General features: G+C 40.3%; 1 protein-coding gene across 1 annotated transcript in view; it reads left to right on the top strand.

Annotated features, from left to right (window-relative positions):
* The window catches only part of PLCH2 (phospholipase C eta 2), a 77,327-nt gene extending 60,472 nt beyond the window's left edge, over positions 1-16,855 (top strand). Inside the window, exons 17-23 of the mRNA XM_014943937.1 lie at positions 1,141-1,248; positions 1,433-1,557; positions 1,971-2,055; positions 2,576-2,722; positions 3,634-3,713; positions 8,779-9,118; positions 13,725-16,855. Coding sequence (XP_014799423.1) covers positions 1,141-1,248; positions 1,433-1,557; positions 1,971-2,055; positions 2,576-2,722; positions 3,634-3,713; positions 8,779-9,118; positions 13,725-15,469 — 2,630 coding nt within the window. The 3' untranslated portion in view covers positions 15,470-16,855. The remainder of the gene's footprint in view (positions 1-1,140; positions 1,249-1,432; positions 1,558-1,970; positions 2,056-2,575; positions 2,723-3,633; positions 3,714-8,778; positions 9,119-13,724) is intronic.
* The last annotated feature ends 3,864 nt before the right edge of the window (positions 16,856-20,719 follow it).

Raw genomic sequence — 20,719 nt, 5'->3', positions numbered from 1 at the left:
GACTTAGTTATGCTCTTGGGCAGAATGGTCTGAAGAGCATTTCAAGCATAAAGTTCAGATTTTTAAGTCAAATGTGATGAAATAACAGTGTTACATTTCTAGAATATTTCAGTCCTCTTTCTAAGTTTTCTGCATCTTATTTTGACAGGAATCAAGTTTTAGTTAAAAGTGTCAGAAAGAGAGAATTGCTTACCAGAAAACATACTTTCCTTGAACAAATTCCAAAAATCTTGTCCAAAAGTATTGTTTTTAAACTTCTTAATGAAGATTCAGGTCATTCATTATGTTCAGCTTCATTTTCCCAACATAACTCCTCTGATAAACACAATGATTTTGCTGTAATACAAGGAAAGCACAGTTCCCTCTGAGTGGGATGTATTCAAATGATGCTTGATAGTTACAAGGAACTAGTGCTATGTAGTTTTGAATGCTTTAAGTAGGTAATAAATAACTAAATAAGGACATTACTTCTAATCTTTTCCTCTCTTCTTTGTAGTCTCTTCCAGCTGGCAGGTTTCATCTTTCAGTGAAACAAAAGCCCACCAGATACTGCAGCAAAAGCCAGCACAGTATCTACGTTTCAATCAGCATCAGTTGTCCCGCATCTACCCATCTTCTTACCGGGTGGACTCCAGCAACTACAATCCCCAGCCATTCTGGAATGCTGGCTGCCAACTTGGTGAGCAGAAAGAAAACTTGTTTATTTTTCTTTCATTTTTGGAGGGATGTTTTAATAGGAGCTCTGGAATCACCCCTTAAAATACTATGAGTTCTCTGCTCGTCCAACTTTACTGATAATTGAGTCCTCCTAGTTACTGTCTATGTTGGTACCTAGATAAATTACTTCAAACATGCAAGTAATTGTCTGATAAATGAAAAGAAATGAATGTTGTGGTTTGGGCTTAACATCTCAAATGCAAGAAGACTTCAGAGTTCAGACTGTTGTCTGAAAGAGCTTCTCTCCCTCAAGCTGTGATTTATATGATATAAGAGAATTCTTTTTCATAAAACATTTGAGTTTTTGCATCTAAGAAGTCAAATGTGAAAATATCCTTCCTTTAACTTGGTTCTACAAGCAAGAATGTTGTTAACATACTCAGTAAGTAATAACACCGTTTTTTTTTTTTGTAAAAAAAATAGTTGCACTAAACTACCAGTCAGAGGGAAGAATGCTGCAACTGAACCGGGCCAAATTTAGTGCCAATGGGAATTGTGGCTATGTCCTCAAACCAAACTGCATGTGTCAAGGTAAGAAAAGCGAACAAAATAAGTGGATCGCTTACTGCATGAGGAGAGTGGGTGTGGATCCTTATTATAGTTTGTTAAAAATGCATTTTTGATGCATGAAGAAAATAAGAGAGAAGGTTTTTCTAATTAAAGTCATCTCCAAAATCACACTTATTTCACATTATGTGACTTCTTATTCTTACAGGTGTGTTTAATCCAAATTCTGAAGACCCACTGCCTGGTCAATTGAAGAAACAGCTGGTTCTGAGAATTATCAGTGGTCAACAACTCCCAAAACCTCGGGATTCCATGTTGGGAGACAGAGGAGAGGTATGGGACACTGAGACTTTTAACAGATGATTGTTGTTGGGCTTATTTTAACGTTGCTGCTTTAGAACACATTTATCGTACATGTTCATTTTGAATATATTTTAAAGGTTTTACTCAAATATCCACTAAATTAGAAAGTGTTCATATGAAGAACAGTGTTTTTGAAGTTCATTTTAGAACAGAGAAATAGAGTAGAACAGAGAAACGATCACAAATGCATACAGCGTGATTATTCTAAATTATACTTTTGATTTAGCCAGACATCTCTCATCTGCATAATAATCCATTACAGAAAGGCTCAGGACCAATAATTATTAAGACAATGACATACAATGGCCACATTGTCAAAGCTGTGTGCTTGAATTTCATCTTTGTCGCTCTTTTTTCAATATTTTTTACTTTCTGTTTTCCAGATTATAGATCCATTTGTTGAAGTAGAAGTTATAGGCTTACCTGTTGATTGCTTCAAAGAACAAACTAGAGTAGTTGATGATAATGGTAAGATTCTGTGGTTCTTAGGGTTTGGGTTTTTTTGTAGCTGAAACATACTCTTTCAGGCAAGTTTTGTTCATAATGATACAAGTAGATAAAATTTGGTACCCATTAGGGCAAATCACTGACAAATCAATTTAAATGTTCTTGATGTTAGTCAGACTTGGGTCTTGAATTCTTTGACTGAGTTGGTGTAATGTTGTGAAGCTCTGGGTGTAAGACGGGTCTCACTGTGTGAGAGACAAGGGTATCTGGAGCTTGCTGTGGTCAAAAGAAAGTCAGGTTGGCCAAACACCTGCTGAAAGCAGGGCCAACTTTAAATAAGATCCAACTATGTTTCTTGCAAATTCTTGTGCTGTTTTGTCTTCTGAAGTGAGTGGCGGTATTGGATTTTCCAAGAAAAATGATCGAACTGTTAGGAAATCTAGAATAACATTGCATGTTTAACCATTCCCTATGTAGGCAGTCTTCTTTCTTCTTGCATGTTGTGAATGAAATATCTAAAAGCTGATTCCTTCATTCTGAGGTTTTAACCCCATGTGGGAGGAAACGCTGGTGTTCACAGTGCACATGCCAGAGATTGCACTGATTCGGTTCCTTGTGTGGGATCACGATCCAATCGGGAGGGATTTTATTGGACAGAGAACAATAGCTTTCAGCAGTATGATGCCAGGTAAGCCAGAAATGCTGACATCCCAAATCATTTGGCTGGGACTTTTCTCTGTGATAACTGAAGCTGCAAATGCTGGATTAATGTGTGTATGTAGCTCTGCTGCAGAAATTCCCAGTTAGAACAAGAGTCTGGGAGTTTGGACCCTGAGTTCTCTGCCTTGGTCCACTACTGGACTTATGGTGATGAAGACTAAATCAATTAACTCTGTGGGACTAGATTTTCAAAAACATAGGTGAGATTGTTAAACAGGATGGCTAAATATTGTGGAATTGGAAGACTGCCATACAGAATATTTACTCCTGTTACCTCATACAGCTTTTTCCTCCATTTTCTTCACACCAGTTTTTGAAAGACAATAGAGTTTTGATTTGTCATATTACTGTCAGTAATAGTTTAATATAGAATAAGTGTTTACCTATTCTAACAATGTGATCCAGGTCATTAAATGCCATTTTCTGTCAGTGTTGTGTTTCTGTTTTCAGTTCAGTCTTTTACAGCTCCTTCCGTGTATATTTTTCTTTTCTGTCGAAGTAAAGAAAAAGGTTTGTGTTTAAGATTGAAAACGCCTGGTCTCAATAAAATGAACTTGGTGGAAATGTATGCGGTATTAATACTGGACTGTAAGAGAGAATGTGTCAAGTTTAAGTCATTGATTGACAGCAGCAATAATGGACATGAGTTAAAAAACAGGACACAACTTTTTTATAAAACAAAGTGGATAAGAAGAAATAGCAGTGAAGTTTGTAAGTGGTGTGACTCAGGTCACTGAGTGTGGCCAGGTGATGCTTATTGCGGGGGGCAGCTGGGGGAAAAGTGGTTAATTTCTTTTGCTGTTCATGAAAGGAAGGTCTCCAGATGCTCTTTGGATCATCTGCTTCAGCTCCTTGTCAGCTTTGGTCACTCTGTTTCAGGTTACCGACACGTGTACCTGGAAGGTATAGAAGAGGCATCCATCTTCGTTCATGTGGCTATCAATGACATCTGTGGTAAGGTGAGTGCCTTCGGGGTAAGCTAATAGAGTTTGCATATGTAAATGAACTGATGGGATTTCTTATCATACCAGGGAAGCTAAATATCTTACAGTGCCTTGAGAATCTCAAAACCAGTTTATACTCACTCGCAATGACAGGCTGAGGTTTCTCTAGTAGGAAGCTGTAATGGCATCGTGACAACAGGAGGCGGCGTTGAACAGGCTGGCAAGTCTGAGTTTCTTTTTTGTGTGTGCTGTTTGTGTAAGAATTAAAACAATCCTTAAAAAGGAAAACAGCTTTTTTAATTGCTAGATTTTAATAAAAGCGTTTATGGGATGAAACAGAGAGAAATCCCAGGAAAGCTTTGTTTTGTATTTATAGAAGGAAGTGCTGTTTCTGGAAGGACATTTTTGTTCAGTTCCTGCTTTTTTTTTGGTTTGATGTCTAATGCAAAACCTTTAGGCGGGTATAGCTTCATCCTGAGAGGGCTAGGAGTCTTCCCTGGAACTCGCTGTGATGGTGTTATGAATCTGTTTGAATTTAGCTCTACTGAGCAAGAGCCTTTAAGAGCTTTAGGTGACAGAGAGGGGGGTGGGTGTTGGTCTGAGCAGAACACAGCAGCTGAGCTGTTTAATTTTGGTGACAGGGCCTGTCACAGAGAAAGGGACAGCACCCAGGTCCTGGTAAAAAGGCCATTTAGTGCCAGGCTTCAGGGAAGAGTGCTGGCAGGCTGCACATTTCAGTGCCAAGATCTTTCCTGACTTGATTTTTGGGTTCAAGGGAACTGTACAGGACAGAAGTCATGCCTGTTTTGACTGTGGGTAGGGATGCAATTGCCTTGGTAACCTTACAGACACTTGTTGGCCACATCTATTGGGACTGATTCAAACAGTTTTAAATTTTGTTACAGACTCCTTTAGAGTTCCTGTGTTCAGATCTATTGCTCTTTCTTGAATAGTTCTGTCAAACTCTCCATGCTTGTAACAAGAAAGTCAGATCACTTAGCCTCATGAATTGAATTGATCTGATTAATGACGGTGTCCCTCACCTGTGTCCTTTAATGAAAGCAGGTGTCTATTTGCTGTATGCATCCAGCAGAGAAGATGACTGCCCTGGCCAGCCCTACTCATCCTTTTTGTGAATTCTTCTTTTCTGTTCTATCCTTAGTAAAAGTGATGGAGAATAGGCAGCTTATCCTCCTCTTCCTGGTATTGTGAGCACTCATGATGCTGCAGTTGTTTGCTGCTTTCTGGTGATGTTCTCTGTGCTGCTCTCTCAGTGCTATTGTAAGGATAGCAAATATTTCGGTATCCTTCATTGGAAGTCAAAGTCTGTAGCTTAGTATCCCCTGGTAAATGGGATTTTTAAATAAGAGACAAACAGCTCTGCCTGCCTTACTCAGTGATTAGTTAAATTCATCAGCTTCCAAGTCACTGCTCTCAAAAGCAGTGTATTGTGAAAGAAACAATGTTCGTAGTCTTTGTGAAAGCTCAAAGAGTTTTGGGTGAAAAATCTTCTTTGGCAATATCACAAGGTATTATCTCTCTTTGGATCCTTGCTTTACCTAGCCTTCCATAATTATTTGCTGTTATTGCACTTAAACTTTGGCAGATATTTTGAGGACAGTAGATTTTCTTGGTAAGTGTTTTAAACAATAGACTCTTGTGTATCAGGGTGTCATCTCCTGTCCTTATCCACTAGCTACCAATCTTCTGCCCTGATTTGGTTTTTTGATTGCTTTATTCCCGTTTCATGTTCTAAGTCTATTAGACATTCCTTATTGCTTCTCATGATCATTGCAGTCTCTGCGAGTTTGCTGGTGTTAAGATGCTGGTGCTGTGTGCTGGTGTGATGAAAATGCAAGGATTTGGAAGGAAAACTTGTATGTGGGGTTTTTTTTAAAATGTATAATTTTTAATAAACACTACTGAAAATATGAAACAAATATTCCACAGCCCTTTCTGGTTTGATCTCTCTGAATCATGCTCTGCTTTGATTTTTCAGTTAACGGAGTTCTGTTAAAACTAGAATTATTTCTCTGTTTCCACTCTCGTAATTATGGGCAGAAAAATCACCACAGTTATCAGCCTGGTTTTACCCATACTTTATTAATCCAGATATTCTAATGCAAGCTTTTGGGACTTTTTTCTAGATGTAGATATTCCACCCTCTCAGTAGCTTGAGTCTTATTTTTTTTTTACACCTTAACTTGTGTTTAACTGAAATCTCTTTCTAGATTGCGCTATTTCTTGGAAACGCTTTTTGTTTGTCTCTCTCTCTCTCTTCTGTAGCCTATTCATGTATTGCAGAATTTCTTGTGGGTTTCTAGATGTGCATATCTCTGAGATCCTCCCTCACTGTTATTTTGCCTTTGCTCTGTCTGTTTGTGATTTCAGTGGGCTTCTCTATGTCAAAAAAGTCTACTTTTAGAAGCAGAGCGTTTTTAGACGCCTTGAAGGTACCCCCTCCTGTCTCCGGGAGGTGTAGTGACCACCACCACACACCTGCATGCCTCTAACTAGTTGCTTCATTAACATCAATGTTTCCTTATTAGCATTTTGAAGCTCTTCAACTCATGTGACATGAATTGCAACATTTGACTTGATCAGTTCTGTTGGGTCGTTGATCAGCCAGAAATCCCTCCATGTATGAAGGAGATCCAGGATAAATTCCTCCCTTTCTCTCCTCTTTGAGTCTCTCCCTCTCTTGTCTTTTCTCTGCCGTGCTACAATTCAAACCACGTCTTTCACGTGGAAAAGAACATTAACAGGGAATTGTTTGCTAAATTGTGGGAAAGCCTCTTGTGCTGTTTTTCGAGTTTGCTTAAAGAATGAAATAGCCCTGTAAAAGCTGGGCTTAGAAGCTGAAAGCACATGTTCTGGATCTCCGTCAGCTCTCTTTTTTCTCCTTTTTTTTAAACTTTTTTTTTCCTAAATTAACCAAATTTGTCTTTGGGTTCTTGAATCACTCCATTGATTCAAGCAATAGTGGCTTAACAGCAATGCACCAGATAAGCTAGAATGATACCTGGGGCCCTGCACTGCGTGTCACCCATCCCATCAGTGCTGCTCTTTTATTTTTCTTGGATGTTATTTGTGTGTGTATGTATGACAGTTTTTTTTTTCTGGGTTTTGCAAATATCTGTGTTGTCTGATTTTTATAGCAATAAATTCATGTACTTGCCAACTTGCCTTAGTTGGAGCAGAATGCTTTTTGTCCCTTCACTCCTTACCAAATGCAAAATCTTGTTTTGAAGCTTTCTGGTGAAAATGAATCCACAACGATGCAAGCAGACTGTTCAATAGTCTGCCTTTACAGGAAGTTTATTAATATTTAAATTATATTTCCTCTAGCTGGTATGGGAAAAAGCAATCCATACATGTTTAAAGGCCATTTTATGTCTCTTTTTAATCACTTCCTCCTCACACTGGATCTTGGCCCATGGTAACTAAACTTCAGTCAATTAGAGCCTGAAATAATATTCTGAGTGCTTTCACTGGGCTTTGTGTCAGCCAAATGGACCTCCATCCCGTGTGCCAGGTTGCACAGGTCACTTGTGAATAAAAGCAGCTTTTAACCCAGACTTACCCTACAGTGCAGCAATAGCTGCCCTATAAGTCCTACAAAGCAAAATTTGAAATGCGTGAGTGTGCACTTTGATACTTTGGGGTGAAAGACAGACCGTTGTGATTTAAATGAGACATTTCTGTGCCGTTGTTTGGCGCTGCAGGAATGTGACCTCACATGACATCACAGGGTAAAAATGGAACTGACAGCAAGTGCCACCAAGCGGGGATGCTGGTCAAACTTTATCAGGGGTTTCTTACAATGCATTTCAATCACAGGCTCCTCTACTCTATTTTTATGCTACAGCTACTAAAGAGAGTCTGGTCAGACTGGGAAATAAAGAGAACAAATAAGGAGCAGTAGATTAGCAGGGAAATACCCCTTTCTTTGCTTTAAGTGATTTATGTGTCCGAGGCTCTATGAACAGACCAGAACCAGCACCCTCTGTCAGGCTTCAGTTTGTTGCTGTAGAAGTTGGCAAGTACAGCTGGAATGTTCACAGGAATGCTGAAACTCTGGCTCGCTGAAATGTAAATCCGTTGTATGATGGTGGGAGATTTATGGTGGTAAATATATATGTTTAATGCTTCAATAAGTACTGAAGTATATGAAGCACTGTCTTATCACCCTGACTAACTTCGCTTGTTTATAGTGTGCTTCTTCAGTGATGGAAACAGTCTTTGGATAAGTGTTGTATGGTAGGAAGTGATCAAAATGTAGGTACACAGGTAGAAAGCGGAATATTTAATGACTGATTGTCGTGCATACAGTTCAACTGCTCTTCATGGCACTGCTCAATTCAATTGGAGTGTAGATCTAAAGAATGTAAATCTCCATATCCGTTGTATGATGGTGGGAGATTTATGGTGGTAAATATATATGTTTAATGCTTCAATAAGTACTGAAGTATATGAAGCACTGTCTTATCACCCTGACTAACTTCGCTTGTTTATAGTGTGCTTCTTCAGTGATGGAAACAGACATGAGTGTCTTTGGATAAGTGTTGTATGGTAGGAAATGATCAAAATGTAGGTACACAGGTAGAAAGCAGAATATTTAATGACTGATTGTCGTGCGGACAGTTCAACTGCTCTTCAGGACACTGCTCAATTCAATTGGAGTGTAAATCTAATGAATGTAAATCTCCATTTGAAGGTCCAATTTATTATTATATGTTTTAAGTCAAGAATGGTCTTTAGCTTAAGAGGTCACTATCAGTTAAATTCTGTAACCACCTCATTTTGTGTGACAAAATTAAAGTGATTTTAGAGTAACTTTTTAAAACCACCACCATTTCTATGGCTTGGTTTGTAGTTGCTTTTTTAAAATTTATTTTCAGTTTCTTCCTCTCATTTACTCAGAGCATTCAGTTTTGTTCCAGAGCTGGGACCTTTCTTACATGCCACAAATTTCTTGTCCAAAGTACGAGTTCTAGTCCGTATTTCCAGTTTAAGAGAAAGGAAAAATTAGATTTGACATTTTTTTTTTTTTTTTTTTTTTTTTTTTTTAACTTTCCAGGCCAAACAAGCTCTGGGTCTAAAAGGCCTGTTTCTCAGAAATCCAAAGCAGGCCTCTCTGGACAGTCATGCTGCTGGGCAGCTTCATCGCAAACATTCCTTTAGCAGCCACATCTTGAGACGGACAGCCAGTGCACCCACCAAAAGCCAGAAGAAGAACAAGAAAGGCTTTCCTGAAATTGCTTTTGACTCAAAAGACAACAGTTCTGAAGGGGCCGGCGAAGACCGAGAAGTGGAAGCTGCTTCACAGCCCCGCTTTGAGCAAGAGCCAGAAAGTGCTTCTCTGTCACCAGCTCCCAGAGATGGTGCCAGTGGGGAGGTACATGGCAAGGTGTTGAAAGGTAAGGCCCATAGTTCTCGTAAAGCCAAAAGCCAGAGTTGTGCTCAAGGGGGTGCTGCTTTCAGTGAACCCATACAGAGGTCTAACAGGGTCCGGCTTCAGGAGCACCAGAGCGAGAAGCAAAGTGTCTTTGCACGCTGTGCCATCAACAGCTCTGGTAGGATTGGAGTGGCCACCAATTGCATGAAATGTATGATTGGTTCCAAAGAAAGCCCAGATCTAGAAAGCGAGTGGAGTGACCATCCTACCAGGCCTATTGCTAAAGATATACTTCACCATGACCAGTATAGCAGTATAACTGGAGAAGAGAGGTTAGAGCTAAAAAACTGGGCTGTTAAAGGTCAGCCCATGCGGCAATCAGATTTGCAGTCTTGCAGCAGCCCTGGAACTGCCGATGATCTAACAAGAAGCACCCAGTCTTTTGTGACCCCGGGGAAGAAAAATCTTGAATCTAAATGTCATGGAATAAAGGCTCCTTCCCGGCAGCGGTGGCAGTGCCAATCAGGTGGCAAGTATGGAAGCACTGTCAACTTGGTTGCAGCCAGCAATGGCTCTATATCCTCCAACTCCAGCAGTCTAGAAAGCCTTGGAAGCCCAGAATTCCCCAAGCGCTGGCCTGAAACTTCTCGAAGGCAAGTGGGCACCCTACAAAGGGAAATGAACGCCTTGTTCGTTCAAAAATTGGAGGAAATTCGAAGTAAATCCCCTATATTCTTTACTGGTAAGACCAGATTTTCTTCACCCTTCTCCACCTTAGATCGCATCATTGTCTCAGCTTCTACGTAGCATCTTTACTTAGAAGTTCCTGTATGTTGTTTTGCTATTAAGAGCTCTTTTTTCTTTATTTTTGGCAATGATAGAAAAAAAGTCTGCATAAATATTTTTATTTTAGTTTTTTCATAGACGTGTCTGGTTTAGATTAGTGCTTTCCATGCCTAGCTAACCATCTGCAGTAAAGCTGTCAATAGTCCATGAATGCTTGGGTTGTTTGTTCAGGGCTTTTTTGTTTCCTTGTTTTTTGTTTGTTTTTGTTTTGTTTTGTTTTTACTGAATGTGGTATGATACTAAGTAAATTTTAAGATCCAAACCAGAGCATTAAGAAGAGCTTGAATATGGGAAACCCATATTAACAAACAATATTTCCATTATCGGTATTTGTGTTTCACTGAGGAATAACCACATCAGCAATGACAGCTGGTGTGCACTCTGCTGACAACAAAACCACTTCCTTCTCAAAAAAACTTGGAAAATTACCACCATCAGTTCAGGGATTACTGGATGGAATTCCCTGGTCTGGGTTATTCAGGGTATTGCACTTCACTATGTTCACATAGCAGACCATTCTGGTCCTAAACGGATAAATCCCCAGTATGCAAACATTTATAGATGTGCTTAATTTTACATACGTGATTTGCTTGTCACCTGAGGTAAAGAAGCAAGGGATGTGACCTCATGTTACTTACATGGGCCACGTGAGGACTGGCCTGTTAGCATTTCCCAATTGTAAAATCAAACATCTCCATTTAAAGGAAGGCACCTTAAACTGCAGCATTTTATGGTTGTTTGAAGGCAGGATTATGCATGTGGTCACAGGGGCCTTGTGACTCTATCTATACCCGTGAACTATACATTTGTAAAGATGGAAAATAGGAACAGAAGCAATCAGGCTTTATATTTTAATAAGGAAACTGGCTTTTTTCCCTCCTGATTTGGCAGGAGGGAGGGGAGGGAAAGGAAGAGATTTTGACAAGACTTTCTCTGTTTCATAGAATTATGAAGGGGAAGTAAAGAAATACAGCTTTTGTCTCTGACTAAAGATCCCTTCCCTCCCCCCTTAATTGTCCAAGGAATTTGGACATTGATGGTTGCATTTTCAGGAACAGTTAAGTGACTTTGGTGCTTCGCAAGACATAATCCCTTTTTTAGTAATACACTCTGACTGCTCACCTAAAGTGGTGAAAGCCTTATATAGAAATTTAAAATATTCTGTTTGAAACTGGCTTTTTTCCCTCCTGATTTGGCAGGACGAGGGGGAGGGAAAGGAAGAGATTTTGACAAGACTTCCTCTGTTTCATAGAATTATGAAGGGGAAGTAAAGAAATACAGCTTTTGTCTCTGACTAAAAGATCCCTTCCCTCCCCCCTTAATTGTCCAAGGAATTTGGACATTGATGGTTACATTTTCAGGAACAATTAAGTGACTTTGGTGCTTCGCAAGACATAATCCCTTTTTTAGTAAAACATTCTGACTGCTCACCTGAAGTGGGCTTCTTTGAGAGCCTTATACAGAAATTTAAAATATTCTATTTCTTTAATTAATTTAACCTGGTTGGGTTTACAGTTTCTCTTTATTTCTCTTTTTTTTTTTTTACATCTTTTTTTCCAATATCTGCTTTGAGCTTTTAGGAAAATAGCAGGACAATAAGAGGGGGAGGGAAGAAGTTTGCCGGTTCCCGTGACTTGAAATGAATCCAAGGCAGCAGAACTCTTTCTGTGCCTAAATTATTGGCATTAGCCTTTTCATAAGCTCTGAGTAGTGTGACATGTGAAACCATTTCCCATTATCAGTGCCAGCTCCCCCGCCAGCCCCCCAAGTCACTAAATAAATATTGTGATATGCTTGAAATTTGATTAAATCCATCTGACTTCTCAAGCATGGAATCGGCAAACCTTTAAAATGGTGAAACAGGCACTTGGACTGGATGCTGAGGATCCAGGGACAAACACCATGTTTGCACAAACAGCACGCTTTCCCCATCCGCCTGCTATTTTACTGCCTTGGGCCAAGAAACCAAGGAAACCAAAAATGTTAGCCTAATATGGCTGCGTTTCATAATTAACATTCTGTTGATGGGAAGCGCCGCAAGGATGGGACAGGAAGCTATAGGGGGGCAACTCTCCTTGTCCCCTTTATGGCAACGGCATTAAGGTTTCCAGTATTTTACCTTCTAAGTGTCCCTTAATCTGTGCTGATGGATGGCCCCGCCTGGGTGGGGAGACGGAGAGCTCGTTAGTCTGATCAGCTCTGGACTCCTCCTGATACTGAAGAGTCTGCTGTGTTGTGGATGGTGGATTTTGCTCATGGCACATGTGCCTTCTCCCCCTCTAACACTCCCAGCTAACAGAATATTGCCCGTTGAACAGCTGTCTCGTTGTTAACCATCGTGTCACTACACTGGGTGGGAAGTACTGGTGCTGAAAGGAAAGGCCCAATATATCCTTGGCATTTTTTGATAATGAAGATGATTTTTTTATATATAGCATTAGGGCTTTGGAGAAGAGGAGGATAGCTTCCATTCCCCACTCCAGTGGAGTGCATTTCTTGAACAATAGCAAAAATTGCCTATTATTCTTCTATGATAAAATAATGAACTTAATATCTGTCCATTTATGGATTCCATTGAGTGCTCTGGTTGGTCGGAAATTCTTAGGATCCTACAAAAATGTGTGAATATTTCTGTCTGTTTCCCTTCCCTCCCTCAGCACTAATTTATCCTGTTATCTGCACCTGCCTTCCCTACATTAACTGGATTTTTCCTCTGTTCTGTCCTATTATTCTACATGCACACTATCTCTCTCTAGTTAAGAACTGAAAGGACAAGCAAGTCAAAGGTAACTGTCTACTGAGTGTCACTGATTCAAGCACCTTGTTGCCTGTAGTCCCGGTTTTTGTTTGTTTCCTCCCTTCTAATTATCTGCTCCCATATTCTTGAGGTTGTTGTCTGGCTTAGCATTGCTTTGCTGGTTCTTGAATGCATGTTTGCGTTGTGGTTTGGAGATGTGGGAAAGAGTCTTTTTGGCATGATTGCTTTGGCTCTTAGCCTACAGGTAATAAACATTGCAGATGGATGGAGCATTTTTTTCGGGGAATTGGTGGCTGTAGTGACTCTTCAGGATTGTGCTGTCAGCCTGGTGTTTGTGAGCCACGCATCCCTATAGTTTTGTGCAAAAGAAATTGCAACCTTTTTTCAGAAAACAAAGTTCATCTGTTTAAACTTTTTGTTTTGTTTTTAAAAGGCATTTTGACTACGTTCCTTTGTATGTATATGGATCATTTTATTTGTAATTTACTCCCAAAGTCCTGTGCTGCTGCTCTTCTGAGTACTTATTATTGGGATCATATCTGTTGTTTGGGCAGTGGTGTTCTGGTTATTATAGATGGTCTGATCATGAATTCATAAACTGACATGTTTGAGTGCTGGGAGGAAGGAAAAGAGCAATTCAAGTGGTGCTGGATGGTGGGAAGAAAAATTAGTTGATGAGAGGGCATACAAGGACACAAACTGATGGGTACAGTTTGAATAGTATAATCAGAAAAGTAACATGGTGCTGCTGTGCATGGACTGAGATTTTTTTTGAAAGCAACAGGGCTTTTGGGCAGCTAGAACTGAATAAGCAGAAGGTTTTGCTGCCTTCAGCCAAATGTTTGAACTCAAGGTATTTTAAAAATCCTGATGAATATATGCAACTGCTACCTTAAAAACAAAATGATAACACATAAAGATTAAATCTTCAGCTAGACTGCAATTTGTAATCACTAATTAACCCTGTATCTCTGTTTTTCTTGTTTCTTTTTTTTCCCCCTATCTTTTCATGCCTCCCAAGTAGATGTCCGCCATTTCTCAATACAGAGGTCAGTCACTTCTTTATGCAGCCTCGAAACTATCACTGAGGAGCCTGTTATTGCCAATGAAACCCACCACAGCAGCCCTTTCTTCCCTCTACCTGTTACTCCTTACAGTGATTCTGAAGAAGGGTCTGTGTCTGACCATTCCGCCGAATCTCGATCAGAAGCAAGCGGCGCATCCAACCAGCCTCAAGAGCCTCTACTCACTCGAGAACAAAGAACAAATCTGGCTGCAGAAGACCAAGTGCAGGTAGTCACAAGAGCAACTGACACAAGTTTAGCAGTCCAAGATGAGAGGACGAGCATGGCAGGATGTCTCAAAGAAGCAAATGGTTGGACACAGGCATGTGGTAAAGCTGAAGATCAGTCTGGGTTGGCGGCGCATCCTCAGAAGGGCTGGCTGGTAGCGGCAGCAGGGAGGACTGATACCCAACCTGCTGAAAACTGCCAGAAGGAAAATGACCAGTCAGGTCAGGTGTTATCAGACATGAAAACAACCACTGAATCCAAAGGCCAAAAACTCAGTGCAGCAGCTGTTCCAGTGCAGCAAAACAATGTTATTAACAGCACACAGACAACTTTGCCTCCAGATACGCTCCAGAAAGCCCAGGCTGGACAGGCTCTACCTGCTTCTGTTTCTCAGACAAACTCTTACATGTTAGTAAGACGGTCAAAGAGTGAAGGACTGAAGATGTTGGACTCCTCAGCCTTAATAAAAATTCCGAATAGCCTGTCTCCAGCAGCAGAAGTATACTTTGATGCCACTGTTAATGACCGGATCTGGAGCAAGCTAGATTGCAGCAATCATCGTGACAGCATGTCTTCCTCTTCCAGCATGTCCTCCAATGACACTGTGATAGACCTCTCTCTACCCAATCTAGCTCGCAAAAGCCTCCCAGATCTTGGCATCCGTCATGAAAATTTTGAGCCCCTTGCCATAAGAAAGGGTATGCGCCCACGATCTGCTACCACATCCAGTAATGAGATGCCAATGGTGAGCAAGAGCAAATCCAATCCTAACCTGAGGTCTGGCCAGCTTCCAGCAGATGAATTGTGCCCCCGTCCTCTTGCCAGGAGCCCTCAAGACTCATTCTCATCCATTCCCAGAAGGCACACCTGGAATAGGCTATACATGGAAAGTCTCAGACAGTCTTCTAACAAATCCAAAGCACAGGATATGGTTGGGAACAACCAGGCAAAATCCAAGAGTCTTGGAGACCTTACCTCTGATGATATTGTCTGCACTTTCGAAAGCAAATACCGTAGCATCAGCAGGAGCTTTGTCACTCGGTCGATGCGGGAGCAGCGCCGCTCTTCAGGCCTGAGATCCTCAGTCAAATCCCAGGATGGACTGACTGAGCAGCTAAAGAAGCTGACGGCCTTTCAGCAGGAAAATGATATCACTTCCCCTATCAGTCTTGATCCAACGGAGTCTGAAGAGGAAGGGGAGAGCCTGGGACTGCTCCGCAGGTCTTCGTCGCGCAGTCAGAGCCGGGTGCGGTACATTGCCAACAGGGCCAAGCAAGCTCAGGAGAGACAGCGGCTGCAGAGCCTGGGCCAGCTCAGCGGGAGCCCCATTGAGGAGAGGGGAAATCCAGAGGGAGCCTGCAGCGTTGCTAAAGCAGGTTGTATGGATGTAGCTTCTCCTGCCGTGTTTACATCCCAGCCTAAAAACCAAACGGACTATAACGCTGACACAGAAGTCTTCTTTATGCTGAAACTGTAGTTCTGGGGAGCACTGAATAAGGCAATGTTTACATTCCTGTCAAAACAAAACACAGTGACCTGAGAGGCACAAAATATCCTCATATGGCTTAGTGCTTCCTGGCCTTCCCTTGACTGTAAGGGAACTTAATATCGTGAATCCAAAAGAATAGATGAGTGTTAAATTTGTTGGCCGTTTGTGGAAACAGAACAATCAAGTGAAATCAGCGACTTAACATTTTTACAGTCCTAATGATCTGACCTCCTTTGGGTTTTTTTAAATTATATTTTTCCCAGCCTCAAATTTGGCTTCCTTTGTGTGCGACCACTTTTTTGCATTTGCAGTTTGCTCTGTGCAAATCTTATGTTCTTTACTAATTTCAGTAATTGCTTCTTACAATAGGTAAACATCTATGTGATGTTAATGACAGCTAAGGTAAATTTTGCTCTTGCCAGTTGTGGATCTGGGAAAAGAGGCTGGATTTAAAATCATGCTCCCTGTTCTGTTTTATCTTTTGGAAGAGTTTGAGGCCTCTGAGGGTGTCTTCTCTGGGAAATACTCAAAATTCCAGTGTAATTGTTTCATGAATTAATAATGTAGTAGATAAAGTCCATCTCCCACTGTGGACCTGCTTATTTCAGTGAAAATCCATATTTTCTCACTCTTTGAATAAGAGCTCTCACTACGTTCCAAAGCAATGCTTTTTTAAACCAAGCTTGTTTATATATATAAATATATATATACCTGTGTGTGTCTGCACATATATGTACACATGCACACACTTAAACTGAACTGTGACTGTTCCTTGTCTCAAAACATAATCTGTGGGAATGAGACAGGTAAGAGAAGGGAATTACTAAAAATAGACAGGAAATATCTTCTGAATTTAATTCAGAAATGGCTAAAAAGCATGCTAGGCTTTTATTGGAAACAGCACTCTCCCTTCTTTATGGTATTTTAACAATGCTGCTGTACATAGCACTTTTTGGATGAATTTTACTATTTCTGTATTGCACTGCCATGCAAAGTTTTCAATGATATGTTTTAAAAAAAGAGATATTTAATTTTTTTAGATGGACATATTTAGAATTAAATACTAGCCTAACCAGAATAATAATTTTTCCTCCCTGATTTTTTTTACTTTTTATTTTTAGGGATGTTGTCCCCCCCCAATTATTATGTCATTTATTATAGATGTACATTTTATCAGTGATGGAGAAGAATGTTTACTGAGATGCATTTTAAAGAGAAAAGAGGTTTAATTTTATTTCAGGCTGCATAGAGTCCCTATTATTGAGAGGATATTTTGCTTTTGTTTGTAATGATTCTTTTGTGTATATTGCAAAATCTAAAAATTTGTTTGTAAAACCACCTTAAACTACTAAAATAAACATATTTAACCTTCCAGCTGTTGACTCTTTAGCTGTAATGTAACACTTTTTCTATGCGGTCTAGAAGTTTGTGGTATATAAACAAGGTTAATTCTATTTGCTTTGTTTTAAACATTCCTTAGTGGATAACATTTAATTTTACTCTTTTTCAGTGTGGTAGCCATTTCAGATCCAGCTCAGATTTTCTCAGGCCCACCAAAACACATGCAGGTACTGGTAGGGACTGGCATCCTGTTGTTGTGTGATACACACCACCTGGGTTGTTAGGAGGTGATGTCTTTGGCAGCCAGCAGTGGCTCTGTAGGTGAAAATTCTAGGGCAACTCATGTAATTAGCAGCCAAACAGACATAATCCAAGGACCTAATTTATTCCTTTACAGCTCTGCAAGTAAGATAGATAGCCCTGTTTCATTGCTGAGGTTCTTTAAAGTCTGGCTGAAAATAATGCAGCTAAAATGTGGTCTTCATCTGTGTCATTCAAAAATGTCTTCTCTTCCTGTCCCAGCAAAGTTCATGGTGAAAGTCTGTGTTACTGAGTTCTTACTGTCTCCTGAGGATCGGTCATTTTGCTGTGGATTGCAGGGCTAGAAAGGAGTTCTGGGTTTCTAATTTTAGTATCATTTGGCCACAAGCATTTAAACTCTGAAATATCAAAATGTAAGGCTAACTGTAGCTAGTGATATCATTGTGACATGGAGACAGGGAGTGGGAGGGGTTAAATTCTATGACTAAATCTTTTCAAAAGGTCTTCAGTATGTTTTGTCTAAAAATATTCTCTCAGTTTTCCACCCTGGCTCAGATCTTCATTGCTCGTCTTCATAGTTTGGATGAGAGGCCCTTGAAGTTTGTGCAACAAAGGTTTGGAACATGCACTGAAGTAACCCTGCAATATCATTGCAGTCTCTGAAGGAAAAAAAGGTAAATCAGCAGCAGAAATGTGTGATCTGCCAAGATTAGTCTCACATTGTGTCTTAACACAAAGGAAATTTCATTAACATTCTCTAGACGAAAAGTCACTCTGTAATACTTTAGTCTTGGGCTGAAAAGCTGCAGGGAGTTGCTGCTTTTTTATCTTTAAAGCAAGAAAGAACATGCAACTTGACAGCTTTAAAAAGTTAATGTTTAAAAGGTCTATTTGTGTCTTTTGAAAGATCCAAGTTTCACAAGCAGATTATTTTTATCTTTAATTGATTAAGCAATACTTGTTAAATTAATGCACCTCACAGAAGGCAGTATCATGTAGCATTTCAAAACGTTTTTGTTTGAATTTTTAAAAAACGGTGTCTGGATTTAACTTACTAGGCTACATGTGAATTTTGCTCTCCTGCTTCCACATGAATAGTAACTACCTTTACAGCTTGTGTTGTTATACCACATAAGGGCATTAATGATGTGGCCATTTATTGCTATTAATGGAATTTATTTCATGGTACCTACACTGTTGACTGGCAGAAGCTTACTAGGCACTTTTGCTCTTTCATCTGATCTTCATCAAGGAAAAGGAAAGTTGCTTACTCAGATCTTCTCAGCTGGCAGGGTGCTGTCTGAAACGGTAAGGAAAGCAATAAAGATTTGGTAACAGTGGAGAGTCAGGAGCTGAGGTTCTGAGCAGCACTGATTTCTGTTATGAATGCCTCACTGCTCTTATTCTCTTTATGATCTTCTCCACCATTCATATGATAATCGAGATGAAAAAGCAGATTCTCCCTCCTCCATGTGAAATTGTGGGCAGATGCAATGTGAAACAGGTTGAGCATGAAACCACAGTGGGCAGTGCGTGCCATCTCCTAAAGTAGTGACATTTACTTTGTGGTAGTCACTGCTTGCCAGATTTCTACTAGAGTGGCAGACCTGTAGGACAAGAGACTTAGGAATCCGTAGGAGGCATCCAAATCCAGGCACTTGCTAATATGGCACAATGTTTGTTTGCTCCATCAGGATGTCCTGCAATGGAACTAAAGCCTGGCAGGTGTGAAGGAGTTCAGAAAGGCAGTTGAAAGCATTGCTCTTCAAGAAGGTCAGTGACTGAAAAGCTACTGCGATAGGTCTGATGGTCTGACAAACTGACTGAGAATGGGCAGAGAAAGGCAGTGAGAGCAGGGGGGTTCTACTAACCCTTTCTAACCAGGGGGGTTCTACTAACCCATGTGAGAACCCTTCCTTGGCTCATCCATCAATCAAATCAGTAATGCTGCCTAAAGAAAGCCCATTTTGTATCTATTCCTGCTGGCTTGCACAGTGACAATACATATAGTCCCTTTTCCGGAGCTCTTCCATGTTTTCCAGTTCATTAAACTGTAAGATGAGAAGTCCAAAGTTTCCAAATTACAAACAGTGTATTATATATGGCTGGATTTGGGATTTATGACTTGGCTCATCCATCTATCAAATCAGTAATGCTGCCTAAAGAAAGCCCATTTTGTATCTATTCCTGCTGGCTTGCACAGTGACAATACATATAGTCCCTTTTCCGCAGCTCTTCCATGTTTTTCAGTTCATTAAACTGTAAGATGAGAAGTCCAAAGTTGCCAAATTACAAGCAGTGTATTACATATGGCTGGATTTGGGATTTATGGTCTGTATTCCTCCAACTTAGTGTTTAAAAACACTGATGATGAACATTTGATTGTATCTTTAAAAACTGTTTTTGTCTGTGCTCAGATGCTTTCAGCTGCTGGTAGTTGAGCTTATCAGCCCTTGTTAGCTGCCAGCTGTGAAAAATCACAGACCGTAATAAGCATCTTACTAAAGCCTAGAAAATATTCATGAAAAGCAGCTGGAAACCTCAGCTTATTGGACTTTTGCAAATTTCCCTCTACATGCAGCCCTTTGCTAGAATCTCTAGGACATAGCTATCAGTTGAGAATGTGAAAAACAAATCATATTCAAACTGCCAAAGATTGTACCTGGAAATGAACCTGTAGCCAGGTCAAAGCCTCAGAGAAATCCAAGGTGAATAGATCTTGCTGGATTCTTTTTCTGTTTTGTCCTGTAGAGAGGATATAATTCTTCTCTGCAACATATCTTAGCATCTTGCCATAATTTATATTGCAAGAATGATTTATGCCATCTGGGGTCTGAAGTGCATTAAAAGTGATCTAGGGTCTAATTGCAGTGAGCTATGAGTCAAGCCCTTGAACTCTGTTAGGGCAAGCTTCACCAAATGCAATCTTCTAAGCATTTTTTATTGAAATTGAAGCAATTTTTGACTCTGCAGAAGGCAAGCTGTGTTGATGTTTAAGAATTGCTTTACTCAGTGGCAAGTATAGAAAAAGCTTAGGGAAGAAAGCCAAGATGTGCAAGCTGCTGGAGAGTTTCCCGTCTTAAACAGTGCTTAAAGTCAAGTAGGGAGTAAATTTTTGTTTCTTATTTAAGTGTGGCCATGTTCCAGCTCCCCTGCAGGATGAACTCTAATACTCTGCTCTGCTGAATTCCTGTGAAGGCGCTTCTTTGTTATTATGGTGCCTTGATGTGTGTATTTATAAATGACCTGGCCCTACAGAATCAGCCACTTGGCAGCATTGTACTTTAGCTCACTTTTGAAGTGAAACTGGTAAGTGGATGGATGAAGGGAACAAGAATGTCACTTCTGTACTCTGTATTAAACAGAACTGTACAATTCAGAGAGGAGTTTAATGGTTTACCTTGAAGCTCAGGCCTTCCTTCAGCTGTCTAGGCATTCCATGGAGGTACCAGATACATGTAATGGTTTAGGGGTTTTTTTATTTTATAAATGAGTCCCCCAGCTGATCTCCTGAGACAGTCACTGAGTGGAGAAAGTCTCGAGCAGCTTACACTATAGATAGACAGAAGAGATGGGCACAGCTCGATAGGACACTATTCTAGAGAGACATTCCCAGGACCACACAGCAGGCCAGTA

Source organism: Calidris pugnax, unplaced genomic scaffold (assembly GCF_001431845.1).
Source record: "Calidris pugnax isolate Ruff unplaced genomic scaffold, ASM143184v1 scaffold129, whole genome shotgun sequence".
NCBI lineage: Eukaryota > Metazoa > Chordata > Aves > Charadriiformes > Scolopacidae > Calidris > Calidris pugnax.
The sequence above is the reverse complement of the archived record's forward strand: the minus strand, read 5'-3'. Positions and strand labels throughout refer to the sequence as shown.